Source organism: Falco biarmicus, chromosome 3 (assembly GCF_023638135.1).
Source record: "Falco biarmicus isolate bFalBia1 chromosome 3, bFalBia1.pri, whole genome shotgun sequence".
Lineage (NCBI taxonomy): Eukaryota > Metazoa > Chordata > Aves > Falconiformes > Falconidae > Falco > Falco biarmicus.
The window spans coordinates 105,647,919-105,660,347 of record NC_079290.1 but is presented as its reverse complement, the minus strand read 5'-3'; the positions used below and the strand labels follow the sequence as shown (position 1 = coordinate 105,660,347).

General features: G+C 45.2%; 1 protein-coding gene across 10 annotated transcripts in view; it reads left to right on the top strand.

Moving 5' to 3' along the window:
• Positions 1-12,429, top strand: part of CAMTA1 (calmodulin binding transcription activator 1) — a 325,176-nt gene that overhangs the window by 3,421 nt on the left and 309,326 nt on the right. For 5 of the 10 annotated variants that reach the window (XM_056331845.1, XM_056331846.1, XM_056331847.1 and 2 more), the window contains exons 1-2: positions 18-96; positions 4,139-4,232. In XM_056331845.1, coding sequence (XP_056187820.1) covers positions 4,166-4,232 — 67 coding nt within the window. In that variant the 5' untranslated portion in view covers positions 18-96; positions 4,139-4,165. Of the gene's footprint in view, positions 1-17; positions 200-255; positions 352-448; positions 747-3,915; positions 3,955-4,138; positions 4,233-12,429 lie in introns of those variants that run through there. The other 5 variants (XM_056331841.1, XM_056331843.1, XM_056331844.1 and 2 more) reach the window with 5 other exon arrangements.

Sequence of the window (12,429 nt, the reverse complement as noted above, 5' to 3'; positions counted from 1 at the left end):
GCGCCCCCCCCCCCAGCCCCGCCCTGCGCGTGCGCGGCCAGGCCCCGCCCCAGAGCGCCGTGAGGCGAGGGGCGGCGGCGGGCGCGGGATGCCGCGGTGAGTGCTCGGCCCGGCACGGCCCGGCCCCGGCGGCGAGGCGGAACGCGCGGGATCGGCGGGGCGGGCGGCCCCGCTCCCTCAGGCGCCTCCCCCCCCTCAGGTGCCTGCCCCGCCGCGGGCGCTCCGTGCCGGGAGGGGAGCGGCAGCTGTGGCTGTGGCCGGGGCCCGGGGGGCCGGTCGGGCCTGTGTCCGCCCGGCGACCGGGTAGGAGAAGGGGGAAGCGCGGCCGCCGTCGCTGGGGTCATCGCCTTGGTGAGCTCCGTGCGGCGGTGCCGGGCCTGCCCGGCCAGCGGGGCGGCCCCGGGGCGGCCCTGAGGGGCTGCCTTCCCCGCGTGGGGCCGGTAGGTGCAGGCGCTGCCCCGAAGCCCCTCGGCTGGCCTAGCGAGGGGGCGGTTCCAGCCCGTTTTGCGGGCCGAGCGCCTTTATTTCCTGGGTGACTCTGGCTCTCAGGGGGTTGCCGTGCCCAGCCTGGCCGAGGAGCGCTGCAGCCTGGCACGGTGCGACATGGTGAGGGCAAAGCACTCGCACGGCGCCCGAAGGCGAGCGGCAGGTTAACGCTGCGACGCGAGCCCCGCGGGCGGGGAGCAAACCGCTGCCGGGCCTCGCTCGCCTCTGCCACCGTAGAAACCTGGAGCGGTTTGTTTCGGGTCAGTAGAGGCGCTTTAACCGCTCTGGGTCAGTAGAGCTACTTTGGCTTTTCACCACAGAGTAGAGATGATGGCTCTAGAATTTCTGCCGCGTTGCTTTCCGAAGAGCAAACAGCCCTGATGGCGGGTTAACCACAGGAGGGCATCTTACCCAGTCTTACGCAGCAGTGCAATGGGAGAGGTGCCCCACGAATGTGGGGAGCAGACAGGAGTGTTAGCAAAAGGGCTTTCTAGTCTGTGCTTTGACCTGTGCCTCGTCATAAAACATGGTGGGCAGGTGGGGTGTTTGTGGGCTTTCATGGCTGCAGTAAGGTGGTCAGGAAGAAAAATAAGGCCATTCCTGCTCATGTTCCCCAGCAGCTGGACCAGATGTTTGTGTCGGGGATGCTGTTTAGACTGCTGCTGTCCTGGAGGAGGAGCTTTAAAAGACCACTCTTGGTCACCAGTGTAGTCTAGCGTGAAGCTGAAACCATGTTTTCCCATTCCAAAGATCAGCTAATCTGTTTTGGCTTTTATCTTCACGTAACTTTTGTTTGGAACAGGAGTGTTTTAATATTTAATAGGTTTCTTTCTGATCCAAGGGTAGTTAGCAAGAAAGTATTGATCATGTTATAGAAGTACCACTGTGCTCATAGTAAGATGCAGTGCTTGGAACAAGAGGTCCTCAAAGGCTCACTTTCTGAGAAAGCACGTAGAAGTGAGTCTGTTTTACAGGGAATCACCTGGCAGCATGCTTTTCCTGAATGAACCCACCTGCTAGACTCATTTTTTCCACGTGGTTTGGGAGTCTGTGCAAAAATGTAGAGAAGAATCAAGTTCCGAGGATGCTAGTTGCCGTGGCAACGCTCTTTCCCATGGATTTTGGTCCTGTCGTAATTGTGCTCTTTTTCTAACGTGATTTGGGAGTTGTGTGGTCCTTGGGGATGTTAGTGGCAGAGTTACTGGGAATCCTTCCCCTTACCAGATTGATCTAACGCTTTCCAAAAAAGACACAGCTGCTCGTTGCCAGCTCTGGCCGCTGTTTTGCATGCATCGCAGATGATTCAGGGGAATTTTTTGGGAACAGTCCACAGATGTCACATCTTGGCAGGGAAATATAGGAAGAGAGAAATATGACTTTAGGGAGCTATATGGGAACTGTGCTTTCTAAGCATGTAGAGATAGCTCTTTAAAACCCTAAATTATAACAGAGGAAATGTAACATCTATGGTAAAAAGCAATTTTTGGGAAAAAAAAGTACTTGTTTGTGCTTTACTGACTTGCCAAGTTTTGGTTCAGGGTGTAGTGTTCCTCTTGCCCAAGTTGCTACTCACAGATTCTTCACACTGTGTGAGGAAGCATTGTGGTGCTGGATGGGATGCAATCTTTGTGACAAGAGAAGCGGACTCCAGGAACCAGATTCTGGATTTGGCCAGCGCGTGTGCTGTCAGACATGTGACACTGTGGCTTCTGCTCCAGTGTAGGTAGCATGCTCGTTTTGTAAACTGTGAGTAGCCTTACTAGTGTCCTGGTACAGCCCTGGTGTTTTCCAGAGGTCATGATCTACTGGTACCTCTCCCCAGATGTAATTGGTTAGGTTCCTTCTTGGAGTGGACCATATGATCCATGGAGATATAAGAGACTCTCATTGTTACTTGTTTTTTTTCCTAAGCTTTAATGTCCTAGATCTTTTCTAAACAGGAAAGAAACTATGTGCTCTGTTTAAAAGACATTGAGCCTGTACCTAGAAAGATTGTTGAGTGTAGTGATCCTGAACATTACCAGCCTTAGTGTGAGGTGCTGAGTTCATACACTTGGGTTTGGTGCTTGTTCCATGTTAGCAGTGGGTAGGGGAATGTGGCTGAAAGGGAATTCAGGAGGGTGCACGCAGGCTGGGAGTGCTGGAAGAGTGCATTGGCAGTGCCAGCATTCCTGGGCTGAAGCACAGGCGAACAGTGCTGCCTGGTGAAAATGGGGGCAAACTGTGAATGTCCCTCTCTGGAAAATGGCGTTTGGAGCTACAAGTTATTTTTTTTAAGCTAAGGGAAAGATCCACGCTTGTGTTTCTTTGGGATGCTGGTGACTCTTCTCCAAGGTGCGGAGGTGTTCCAGAATTGATTCACCTGTGCTGCCTTAGAGCCAGAGATACCTTCTATCTACTGAGGCTTCCCTCTAAGGCAGCGGCTGGATGGGGAACCATCTTCCCTGGGCTGGTGAGAGTGGCAAGTGACTATGAGGAGGCCTTGTTTAGCAGATTTTCTTAGTAACTGGAATCATGTAGTCATCGCTGGAAAATTGCCCCCGCACAAAGTGTTTTTGCTAATATTAACTCTAGTTCCATCTCAGCTCAATGGAGGGAAAAACTAGAAAGTGCCATAAATTCAGCCGAGCTTGTCAAAGCTGTCAAATTACCACCTGATAAAGCTCCTACCTCCTAATGATTACAGCCATCAGCCAGAGAGGAAATGTATGCCGATGGGGCTTTCGAGCGACAGCGCCAGGGTTCAACATTGTTAGACTTTTAATGTAGTGTCATCTGGGGGCTCTTTGGCTTCAGTAGAGGGTGAAGCTCTGAGCAGAGTTATTTCTTTAAAAAAAAAAAAAAAAAATATCTGAGGATGTAGATGAGCATACTACCCCTCTCTTATCAGCCAGATTAATGCTGACTACTAAATTTTAGTAAAGGTCTTCTTTGGTCCCATTTGTTAGTATTAGGAGTCCATAGCGATAATGTCTTTTCACGTATAAAAGATGCTATTGATTTTCTGTTACTGTTGTCCTGAAATGTGCACTGTGTGTCTATGGAGCGGTGACAATTCTCCATCACTAGCTTTATGGGAAAAGAATGGTTATTGAATCTCTTCCCATAAAATATAATCTCTTTCTCTCTCCCAGATTTTGCCAGCCCCTCTGGGAGTCCCTCACGTTATCTCTTTGAGAAAATTGATTTTTTTTGTCTCCACTTTGTACGCTTGTGTTTAGTTTTATTTTTAATTTGGCTCACATGATATGGCAGGGAGGCCTTCCTAACGTTAAATGTGCTTTCTCAGTGTTTTGCTGCTTCTTCATACTAACGCTTTCAGAATGTTTGAAAATAAAATAAAGATACTTGCTTGGCGCGAGTCTCTCTTCGTGTTGCAGGGCATTTTTTTTACTCTGGGTGAGTCATTGCCCTGCTCTTTCTCTCCAGGCAGGTCTGAGACACTGACAGCTTTTCAGTTGCTTACAGGTAAATTCGGGGTAAGTTTCTTGAGTCAACACAGGCTGATTGATTTCGGATGAATGACACTAGTGGAGAACGCAACTTGTACTGCTGCCTGCTCTTTGAACTTGAACAGTGGCAAAAATACTCTGTCAAATTTGTCCTTTCCTCTGTGTAGCAAATGACTGACTATGGGACTTTTTCCTTTCAGGGAGGAAACAGCAACATGAATTCATAGATGATGAGTAGGATGCCAAAGCCAGAGATGACAGTGCTCTTGAAGAAATGCTGGGTAGAACAAAAAGGTAAAAGGAACAGCTAATTGAGTGCATTTTGGAGCCTGTGGGACTTCATGTGGTACATTCCCTCATTAAGGCAAATGGCACGCCCCCTCAAACCATAGCTGAGTGTTCTGATTTCCCTCCTCCTCTGTTTTGCATGAAGTCCCAGTGATGCCTCTCACTCCCGACCTACTCTTTCTATGCTTAGGTCTTCCCCAAAGCTGCACCATTCTGTACCTAAAGCCCTTGCGAGACTCGTACTTCTGAATGTGCCCTTGCATGCATGGGCTTGCAGGTCCGGCAGCCGTCTCATTGTGACCTGTGGCTTGCACTCCCAAATTAGTTTGGCAATCATACCTGGTTTTCTGCTGCCATGTTTTGTGATGAGAACAAAAAGAGAAATAAGGGATGAACTCAGTGGGTTAATTTGCAGCCAGTGTCATTCTCCTGAGGTGACGGTTCAGCGCAGTCATTGCCTGTACTGTCTTCTGACTTAAACCTCGGCAGATACACGTGGTTAAAATGTTTGGAATGCATTGCAAACCAGTTGCCTCCGTGAGGACGGAATTGATTTCAGCTATTCTGGTGCTTTTTGCTGCATTTTGTGTTAATGCTCTTGAGGTGCCCAAAGGAATCACTGCTTATTGGCTCTTTCATTCTGAGAAATTCTCTCTGTCGCTGAGGTGTGGTAGTTCGCTTGAGGACTTTGGGAAGTAAGAGGCAGATTTACTCACACCTGCAGAGAGCTGTGTGGTAGAAGGGCCTCTGTTACGCTCCTCCAATGGCAGCAGAAGTGGCTGAAGCAACTGGCAAGAAGCAAGAAAAATCATCATTAGTAACGTTGCTCTCCTTGGGATATTTTCATGCTTGTTTATGGAAGACTGACTTTAATCCCCCAAAAAGTCAAAAGCAAACATTCTCCTTGAAAATGCTCCAGGTTTGTAGTCATTAACTGCGTGCTGCCCCATGCCTCTCGGGCTGTTTCTGGCAGCAGGGGTGTGGGACAGAAGGGCATTTCTGCAGCAAGCAGAAGATTTTGACGGTACAAGAAGCAAGATGAGGTGTGAATGGTTGATAGATACAAATAACAGTTCTATTCTGCTGCAAGTGTCGTCTTCAAAACAAGAATCGGGGAGGAATTTGCTATAGTTTAGGTTTTGGTGCCAGTTGTAATTTTTATGAGCTTAAATTGTTTCTAATCAAGCTGTGGTCTGTCATACAGAGCACTGTGCAGGGCAGGGTTAGGGCTTTTGAATAGGCTACCGCCACAGCCTTTCCTGAAGATCACTAGTGCAGTTTTGACAGTGTCAGAAATTACTTCTTCAGGCTGATTCATAATGCTAGGAAATCTGAAAGATCCAACCATTCCGTCCGCACGCCGCGTGTCTGGGAAGGGAGGTGCTGGCTTTCTGTGGCCTTTGGCACCTTGTTGTTTCCCACTGCAGCGCGTTTCCTGCAGCAGTGTAGCTTAAACGGCACGCTCGGTGTCTTTGGACCCTGTCAGCCGAGTACGTGAAGAGCCTGTCATGGGGACAGCACTCTGCGTTAGGGCACTGCTGTCATCTGTCAGAAGCTGTTTTCAGAACACATACAGCTTGCCTGAAAGCCAACCTTTTGCACTTTGAAGATGAGAAACATGTAGGAATTACAGATACTAAGATGCTATTTTCCATGGACAGCCCTCTGGATTTTGTGCTCTGTTGGTGGCTGGAAGCTGGGAACCCATATTCCCTACCAGCTCTTTTCTCTCCAAAGCTGGCCTCCAGCCTACCCCCAGCAGAATAGTTCTCTGAGAAGTTGTCAATGACTTCTCCTACTGTGTCAGTAAGAATATTATTTGGGCTCAATTGTGCCATTTAATTTTGCCTCTCTAGTAAAATACTTTCCCATTGGTGCCATGATAAGGAGCTGCTCTGGACGCTACAGCACGCCCTAAAATCCTTGTTATGTGTAGACCACATGGTGTCACAGGGGAGGAACAACACCAGATTCAGCACTTTTGGTGAAAAAGTAGTAGTTTGTCCTATGGGAAATGTAACCATGTTTGAAATACTGTATAAATAATCATAAGAAATGCAGAATATTTTTTTTAAATGGTCATAACTTGTGTAAGCTATCATGTAGTTAAAATACATGATGATATAATTTTTAGTTTAATAACACAAGAGTTGAGAATTCAGGCATACTTAAAATATTAATTAGCAAATTCCTGTTGTCAGTCTGTATTTTGGAAGATCTGATAGTTTTCTTCTTTCTTGTTTTGTGTATGTGTATGTTATAGCTGCTGGTGTATTATTCAGCTCTTTCTATAAACTCGGATGTAAATCTATTACGCTCTTTGAGTTTTGAAATTCTTCACCATCAATCTGGAAAGCTTTAAGTCTGCTAAAATTGGAGTACAGTCAGTGTTGGCAAGGCGCTGTGTCCTTACGGCTGTGCCGGTTCCCCAGAGCTAGGGCTCGTAGCTGTTCCCTGTTCGTCCCGCTCGCTGTTTGGGGCCCTGGAGCCCAGCCAGCCCGGCTTGGTGGTGGGTCACAGCACCCTGCGAGTCCAGCACCGCACCAGGCTGGGTGAAATGGAGAATGGTGAGTTGGTTTTCAGTACGTACTATTGGTTTTGCAAAGAGCACTATATGCATGTTATTTTACTATCCCTGCCACTAGACGCTGGCATGGGGAAGATGCATGGTGCTATTGCTTTAAGGTGGCTAGTGGCCGCTAGCTGTGCTCAGCATCACCTTTGCCAGCTCTGGCATTGCAGCACGTGCTGTCAACTCAGCAGTGGCTGGAAAGCTCAGATAGGACCAGATTTGGCATCAGCATAATCGCTTCTGCGGGCATTGCGCTTTGGATCCTGCCAGCTCCTCGCTGTTTCTTCTTTCTTCCAGCATGTGGTATTTTACATGGCCCTGAGGATAGACAGTTGCCTACTAGACTAGCTTGTGGGGTTTTTTTTGGTTTTTTCCCCTCAGTCTTATCAGGTTTTCTGTTGCAGGGGAGCACTGGGAAATACGAATTCTATTTTGCTTGCTGTCCTGCTAACGCTTTAGCTTACTGGAGCTGGTGAGAGATGGCAGCAGTGGGAGTTGGTGTGCTGTTAGTCATTCGGGTGACATGGTCTGATAGACAAAGCTCCTGAGCTAGTGGAGGAGGACGCTTATCGAAGATAGAGTCGCATTCAGGGTTGTGTAGCCTCATCTTCTCACTTGATGCAATTTCTCTTACTCAAATGCAAGTGGAGCTTTTAAAGGCAGCTGATACTATGTTCATGTTTAGCCTCCGTCTTGCAAGCATACAAGAAAGGAAGGTGAATCACTCGCTTGTATACTTTTGATCTTGAAGTTCAGTATTACTCCTTTTCTGTCAGTGGCTTGTCAGACAAAAATTCATAGTAATTGTATTTAATGATCTTGCCCTCAGTGTTGGAGGCAAGGCAATTGGAGGAGATGCGGTTAGAATTCTTCCATTGTTGAAATACTTGATTTAGCTTAGAATATTTCATGGACCCATGAATGCATTTTAGGAAGACTATCATGTATCCATGGCTGTTACCACAGTTGTTGTTCCTACAAGGTAGGGTTCCAAGGTTCTCTGGGTTGGTTTGTGGTTTTTTTTGGTTTGGTTTTGATCCATCCATGTGTTCCCGCCCCCCGTGCCCCGCCCCCCCCCCCCCCCCCCCCCCGAAGAAACTGGATGTTTTTGACTAGTCCACGTTTGTTCCTGACATGAGCCATAGACAATCTTTCACCACAGTGTTGGGTGTTTAATCCAGCTGCCTCAAGGTTGGGTGTTTAATCCAACTCCTTGCTTTCACGGAACTTGCTATGAATGATACAAGCACCTCCTGTGCAGATAAACTTCCAGTATCATTGCTGAAAACGTAAGTTGAAATTTTGATTCTGTGGAAGTTATGATGATTATATTAATATCTGCCACATGATTTGTCTGCTTCCAACCATATGCTTTTTAAGTAAAAATTGCCCTTTTTGAATAAAAGCTGCCAACTGACTGGCAGAAAATAACCAAGGTATTTTTAGAGACAGACTGTGTAGCTTTTCCCATAGTAGATGGTGGATACCTACCAGTAATGCACCACTGGCTTTATGGGATTAGTGTGGCTAATGAGTTGTTTATAATAGTTTAGTAAATAGGGGCTTTTGTAGAGTCAGTGCACAAGGAGGAAAATCCAAAATAGTCCCCATTGTGATCTGCAATACTCTGCTTTGAATGCCACCACACCAGCTTTTCCTGGTGAAAGATGAACGGTGTTTTCAGTATTTCTTAATCATCATTGCCCATAGAAAACGTATTTTTATTGGAAGTGCCTACCCGGCCACTGAACAAAAATCCCTTGAGGAGAGAAACTGTCATCGATTGACATACAATGGCTCTGAGTCTAGTTCAGTAAGCACGAGGTTGTTGTGTGCCTTATTTTCCCAAAGAAGTGAATGCTTTGGCATTAATTAAACTCTTTTCAGTCTGTACAGCAGTGTAACCTTTCTTTTATGCATTGTAGGGCTTGCACCATGTAAGAAGTCAACTATGCTATCTGTGTGACTCCAAGGTAAAGACTTGGGGTAAAATTACTTACATTCTTGAAATGAAAGAGTCTTGCAGTATATGCCTCGGAGTGCTCACCTTCCCGATTGCTTAACTGTTGTCTGGCCCGCACTTGAAGTGGGTGCTTTGCACCCTGTGCTTGTTTTTCCTGGGTATCCAGTCAGCTGACTAACGATACTGGATTTAAACTTTTCAGATGTGAGAGGTTTAAATCTCAGTGCGAGAGAGGCGTAAACCACACGTTCGTGTATTGCTGGTGTGAAGAACCTTAGCGTTTCAACACCTCCCTTAATGAGGGAGAGTGTAGCCCGTGTGGGGAAGGGAGTGGGATGGAGCTGTGTGGGACCCCACATTCAAGGAGCTTCCCAGTAATGGCGACACATACACAAAGCCTTTTTGCCTCTTTCATCTTAAATGGTGCAAGAAAGGAAGCATTGTTTTCTGAGCAAACACATGGCCAAATGAGGTGGGAAATATTTTATTTTCTAAAATCTATTTATTATAGACAGTGGTAAGCCATTTGTTAAAAGCAAGCCTTTACATTCTTTCAGATTTCATACCTTAAATTCTGTGGTTACTGGAGTCTCTTACACCTTTGTATCGTTCATGTAAACTGTAATTGTTTGGATGGTGATGGGTGCTTAAGGTTAGGGACATAATTTCATCCCCCAGGCTTTCACCTTGACTGTAAGGGCTTAATACCGAATACACCAGAAGTATGTGCAGTCCTTAGGTTATGCTCCTAATTGGCACTTAAAATTCATAGGCAGATCTTGCAGAGCCATTTCTGAAACGTGCTCTTCAGGCTTGTCATCCAGGTGACCGCCCATTTCCATTGATCCCACACTAATTTCTGCAACTAAGATCTGTTTACTTTTTATACTTCTAGTCAATTTTGACCAATCGGTAACCCTACAGAAGGATTAACTTCTAGTTTTAATATTATTATAAATCTACTTAAGTCTTTTTAAGCAGGAAGGGGTGTTACCAAAATTGACATTGTGCAACACTAGGTCACAGGTTTTACTGTTTAATCAGAGACAGAAGTTGAAATACATCATTGCATCTATGAAAGCTAATTCCAATATTAAAAGTTCTCTTAGCAGCTAAAAAGAAATAATGTAATGCATAATTCTTTTCTTTAGGAGCACTTGCTAATTTTGAATGTGTCTCCCACTCTCAATTGGTGGAAGTTATTTTAAGCTGTATTTTGTGGTTACTACAGGTGAGTTGGCAGTATATATCCAGTCCTTGGGCAGTGCTATGGTGTTGCTCAGTGTTGCCTGGTGAGGTCTTTTCAGCACCATGAGAATGGCAGAGTCACGGTCATTCAGAACAAATTTTAAGGTGCGGGTGACAGGCTGTTCATAGACATAAGCACGGAGAAAGAGAAGGTTGTGAGCATCATGTAAATACTCGGATGAGGTTATGCTAACTTACATTTTTGGAAGATAGCGTGCATTGTTTCCCTGGCTGAAATAGCCCTTTAGATAAACGTCAAAAAAAGAGAATGCATATCACTTAACACAGAAAGTGACACTTCTTAAGGACCTTTTTCAATTTATAGTTCAATAAAAAGGGTAATCTGTGTAGGGATATTCTGTCCTTGCCTACAGTTCTGCAGTTCTGACAAGATCACGTTCCTGCTTTTACCTTCATGCTGTCCCAGGCTGAAATACTTCACATTTAACGCTCTTGGTTCTATAAATAATTGACGTGGCTCTCTTAGCAACTGAAGATCAGCAGCAAATTGTATTGTTGCTGGATAATAGGGTTGTTCTGAATTCTTTACTCCTTTACATCTTAATTTTCACTCTGCTACTAAGAGTGTAGGAACTGATTTACTCCATGTGGGGTGGGGGTGGGGGGAGTATTACTGTTCTAGTCCTTCAGGGGAGGAAGCTTAGGGGAAAGTCAAGAACTCGCAGATGACAACATCGAAGCAGAGACTTAATTATTTCAGTGATTTTTCTGCATATACAGTTTCTCCATATTTCTCATTTTATGCAACTCTTCCGAGCCATACGGAACAGAATAGTTTTAATGGTTAGACAATAGGCAAATCTAGAAAGAAAACTCTGTTCCATAGCAAAAAAACTAATGAGAAAATATTAAACCAATCATTTTTGTATATAAGAACTAGTGCATATCCTTGATGACAGAGGAGAAGGAGTTTGTGTAATAAGGCACCAGACAGGCACCCGAGAGATAATTTGAGTGGCTGCACCGCCATAGTACCACTGTAAGCAAAGGACGATTGATTCTAGTTTGTGATACTGGAATTAAACTTCCATTTGGCTTATCTATTCATAAATAATGATGAAAAAAAAAGTCAGGGAAGTTCCTTCTCATTGTGAATTTATAGCATGGCAGAACTCAGGCATGGTGAAGTTCTTTAAAGACTTGAGATGATTACTTCAACAGTAATGCTTTTTAATTGAAAGCATGAGTGCTCTATTGTTTGTTAATGGTGCTTCCACATAAGTCATGGGAGTGTATGAAGTAAGACTTGGTGTGGTAGCTCCAGGACAGGGTTTTGGGCAAAGGGCAGTGCCTGGACAGTGCCGTCACCAGGAGTTCCTTGGGAGCAGGCTGACTCAGGTTTTTGTGGTTTGGTGGTTTTTTTTTTTTCTTTTTTTTTTTTTTTAATCAGACTTTGCCTCTGGCTTCCAGTTCCTGAATCTACGTGGCTTCAAACACCTTCTGCCTCTGTTACCATCATCCATTTCTCTTCCTTCGATCTCCTTTTGTTCTTCTGTCATTGTCTTCCATTACTCATTCTTCTGTCTTCAGTGCCCAAGGCTGATATTTTCATACCTCAGTGACTAAAGTTTGGCTCCTAGATCAGTATTCATTCAGTTTATATAGACAGCAGTCCAATTTCAGAGGAGTCAAGTATCCTGGAAAAGACATTTGTTTAAAAGCACAAACAGAAATTTAGGAGCTTTAGGGATCTTTGACTTAAACATATCTCCCTGTTATTATTTGCTTTGGTGATCACTAGAGATCTGATATCAAACTGACGTGAGGATTACGCTGTCTTGAACATGTTGAGGGGAAAATAAGTATTACAGAAAATGGCCTTTTCCTCAAGGTAGAACTGGTTACTGTGTGGATTTCCGTGCACGCTGTTGGCTGGGATTCAAGGAGCTGGCACTGCCACCTTTGTGGAGTGACATTCCCTGGCCAGTCCCGAGCTGGGAGCTGTTCATCCACTGCCCAGAACAGCCAGTTGCCTACCAACATTGTGCACAATGGCTTTGCATTAATGCGCATTCATAGAGTTTACGCTTTCTTCTTGCTTCTTCGGTAGTAAGGGGAGTTTTGCGCACTAGCAGGGGAGAGGGGTTAGTATGTAGGGGAAAAACAACCCCAGAGAGCAGCAGCCAGCCTATATAGCTTATTACAGGATGACAACAGCTTTAAAAACAAAAACAAACAGACAAACAAAAATAAAATCCTTCCATGTACCTTATTGAAGACTGTGCTAAAATTATAACTGAGGCTACTGTGGATGACAATCATATTACCTCCTTAAACTAAATAACTTGATTGTCTTATTATAAAAGAAAGCAAAGAAAAATGTCCTGAATATACTGTAGGAAATTGTCTTTACTAAATCTAGCAAGGCATTTATGAGCATTGTATATATTATTTGATTT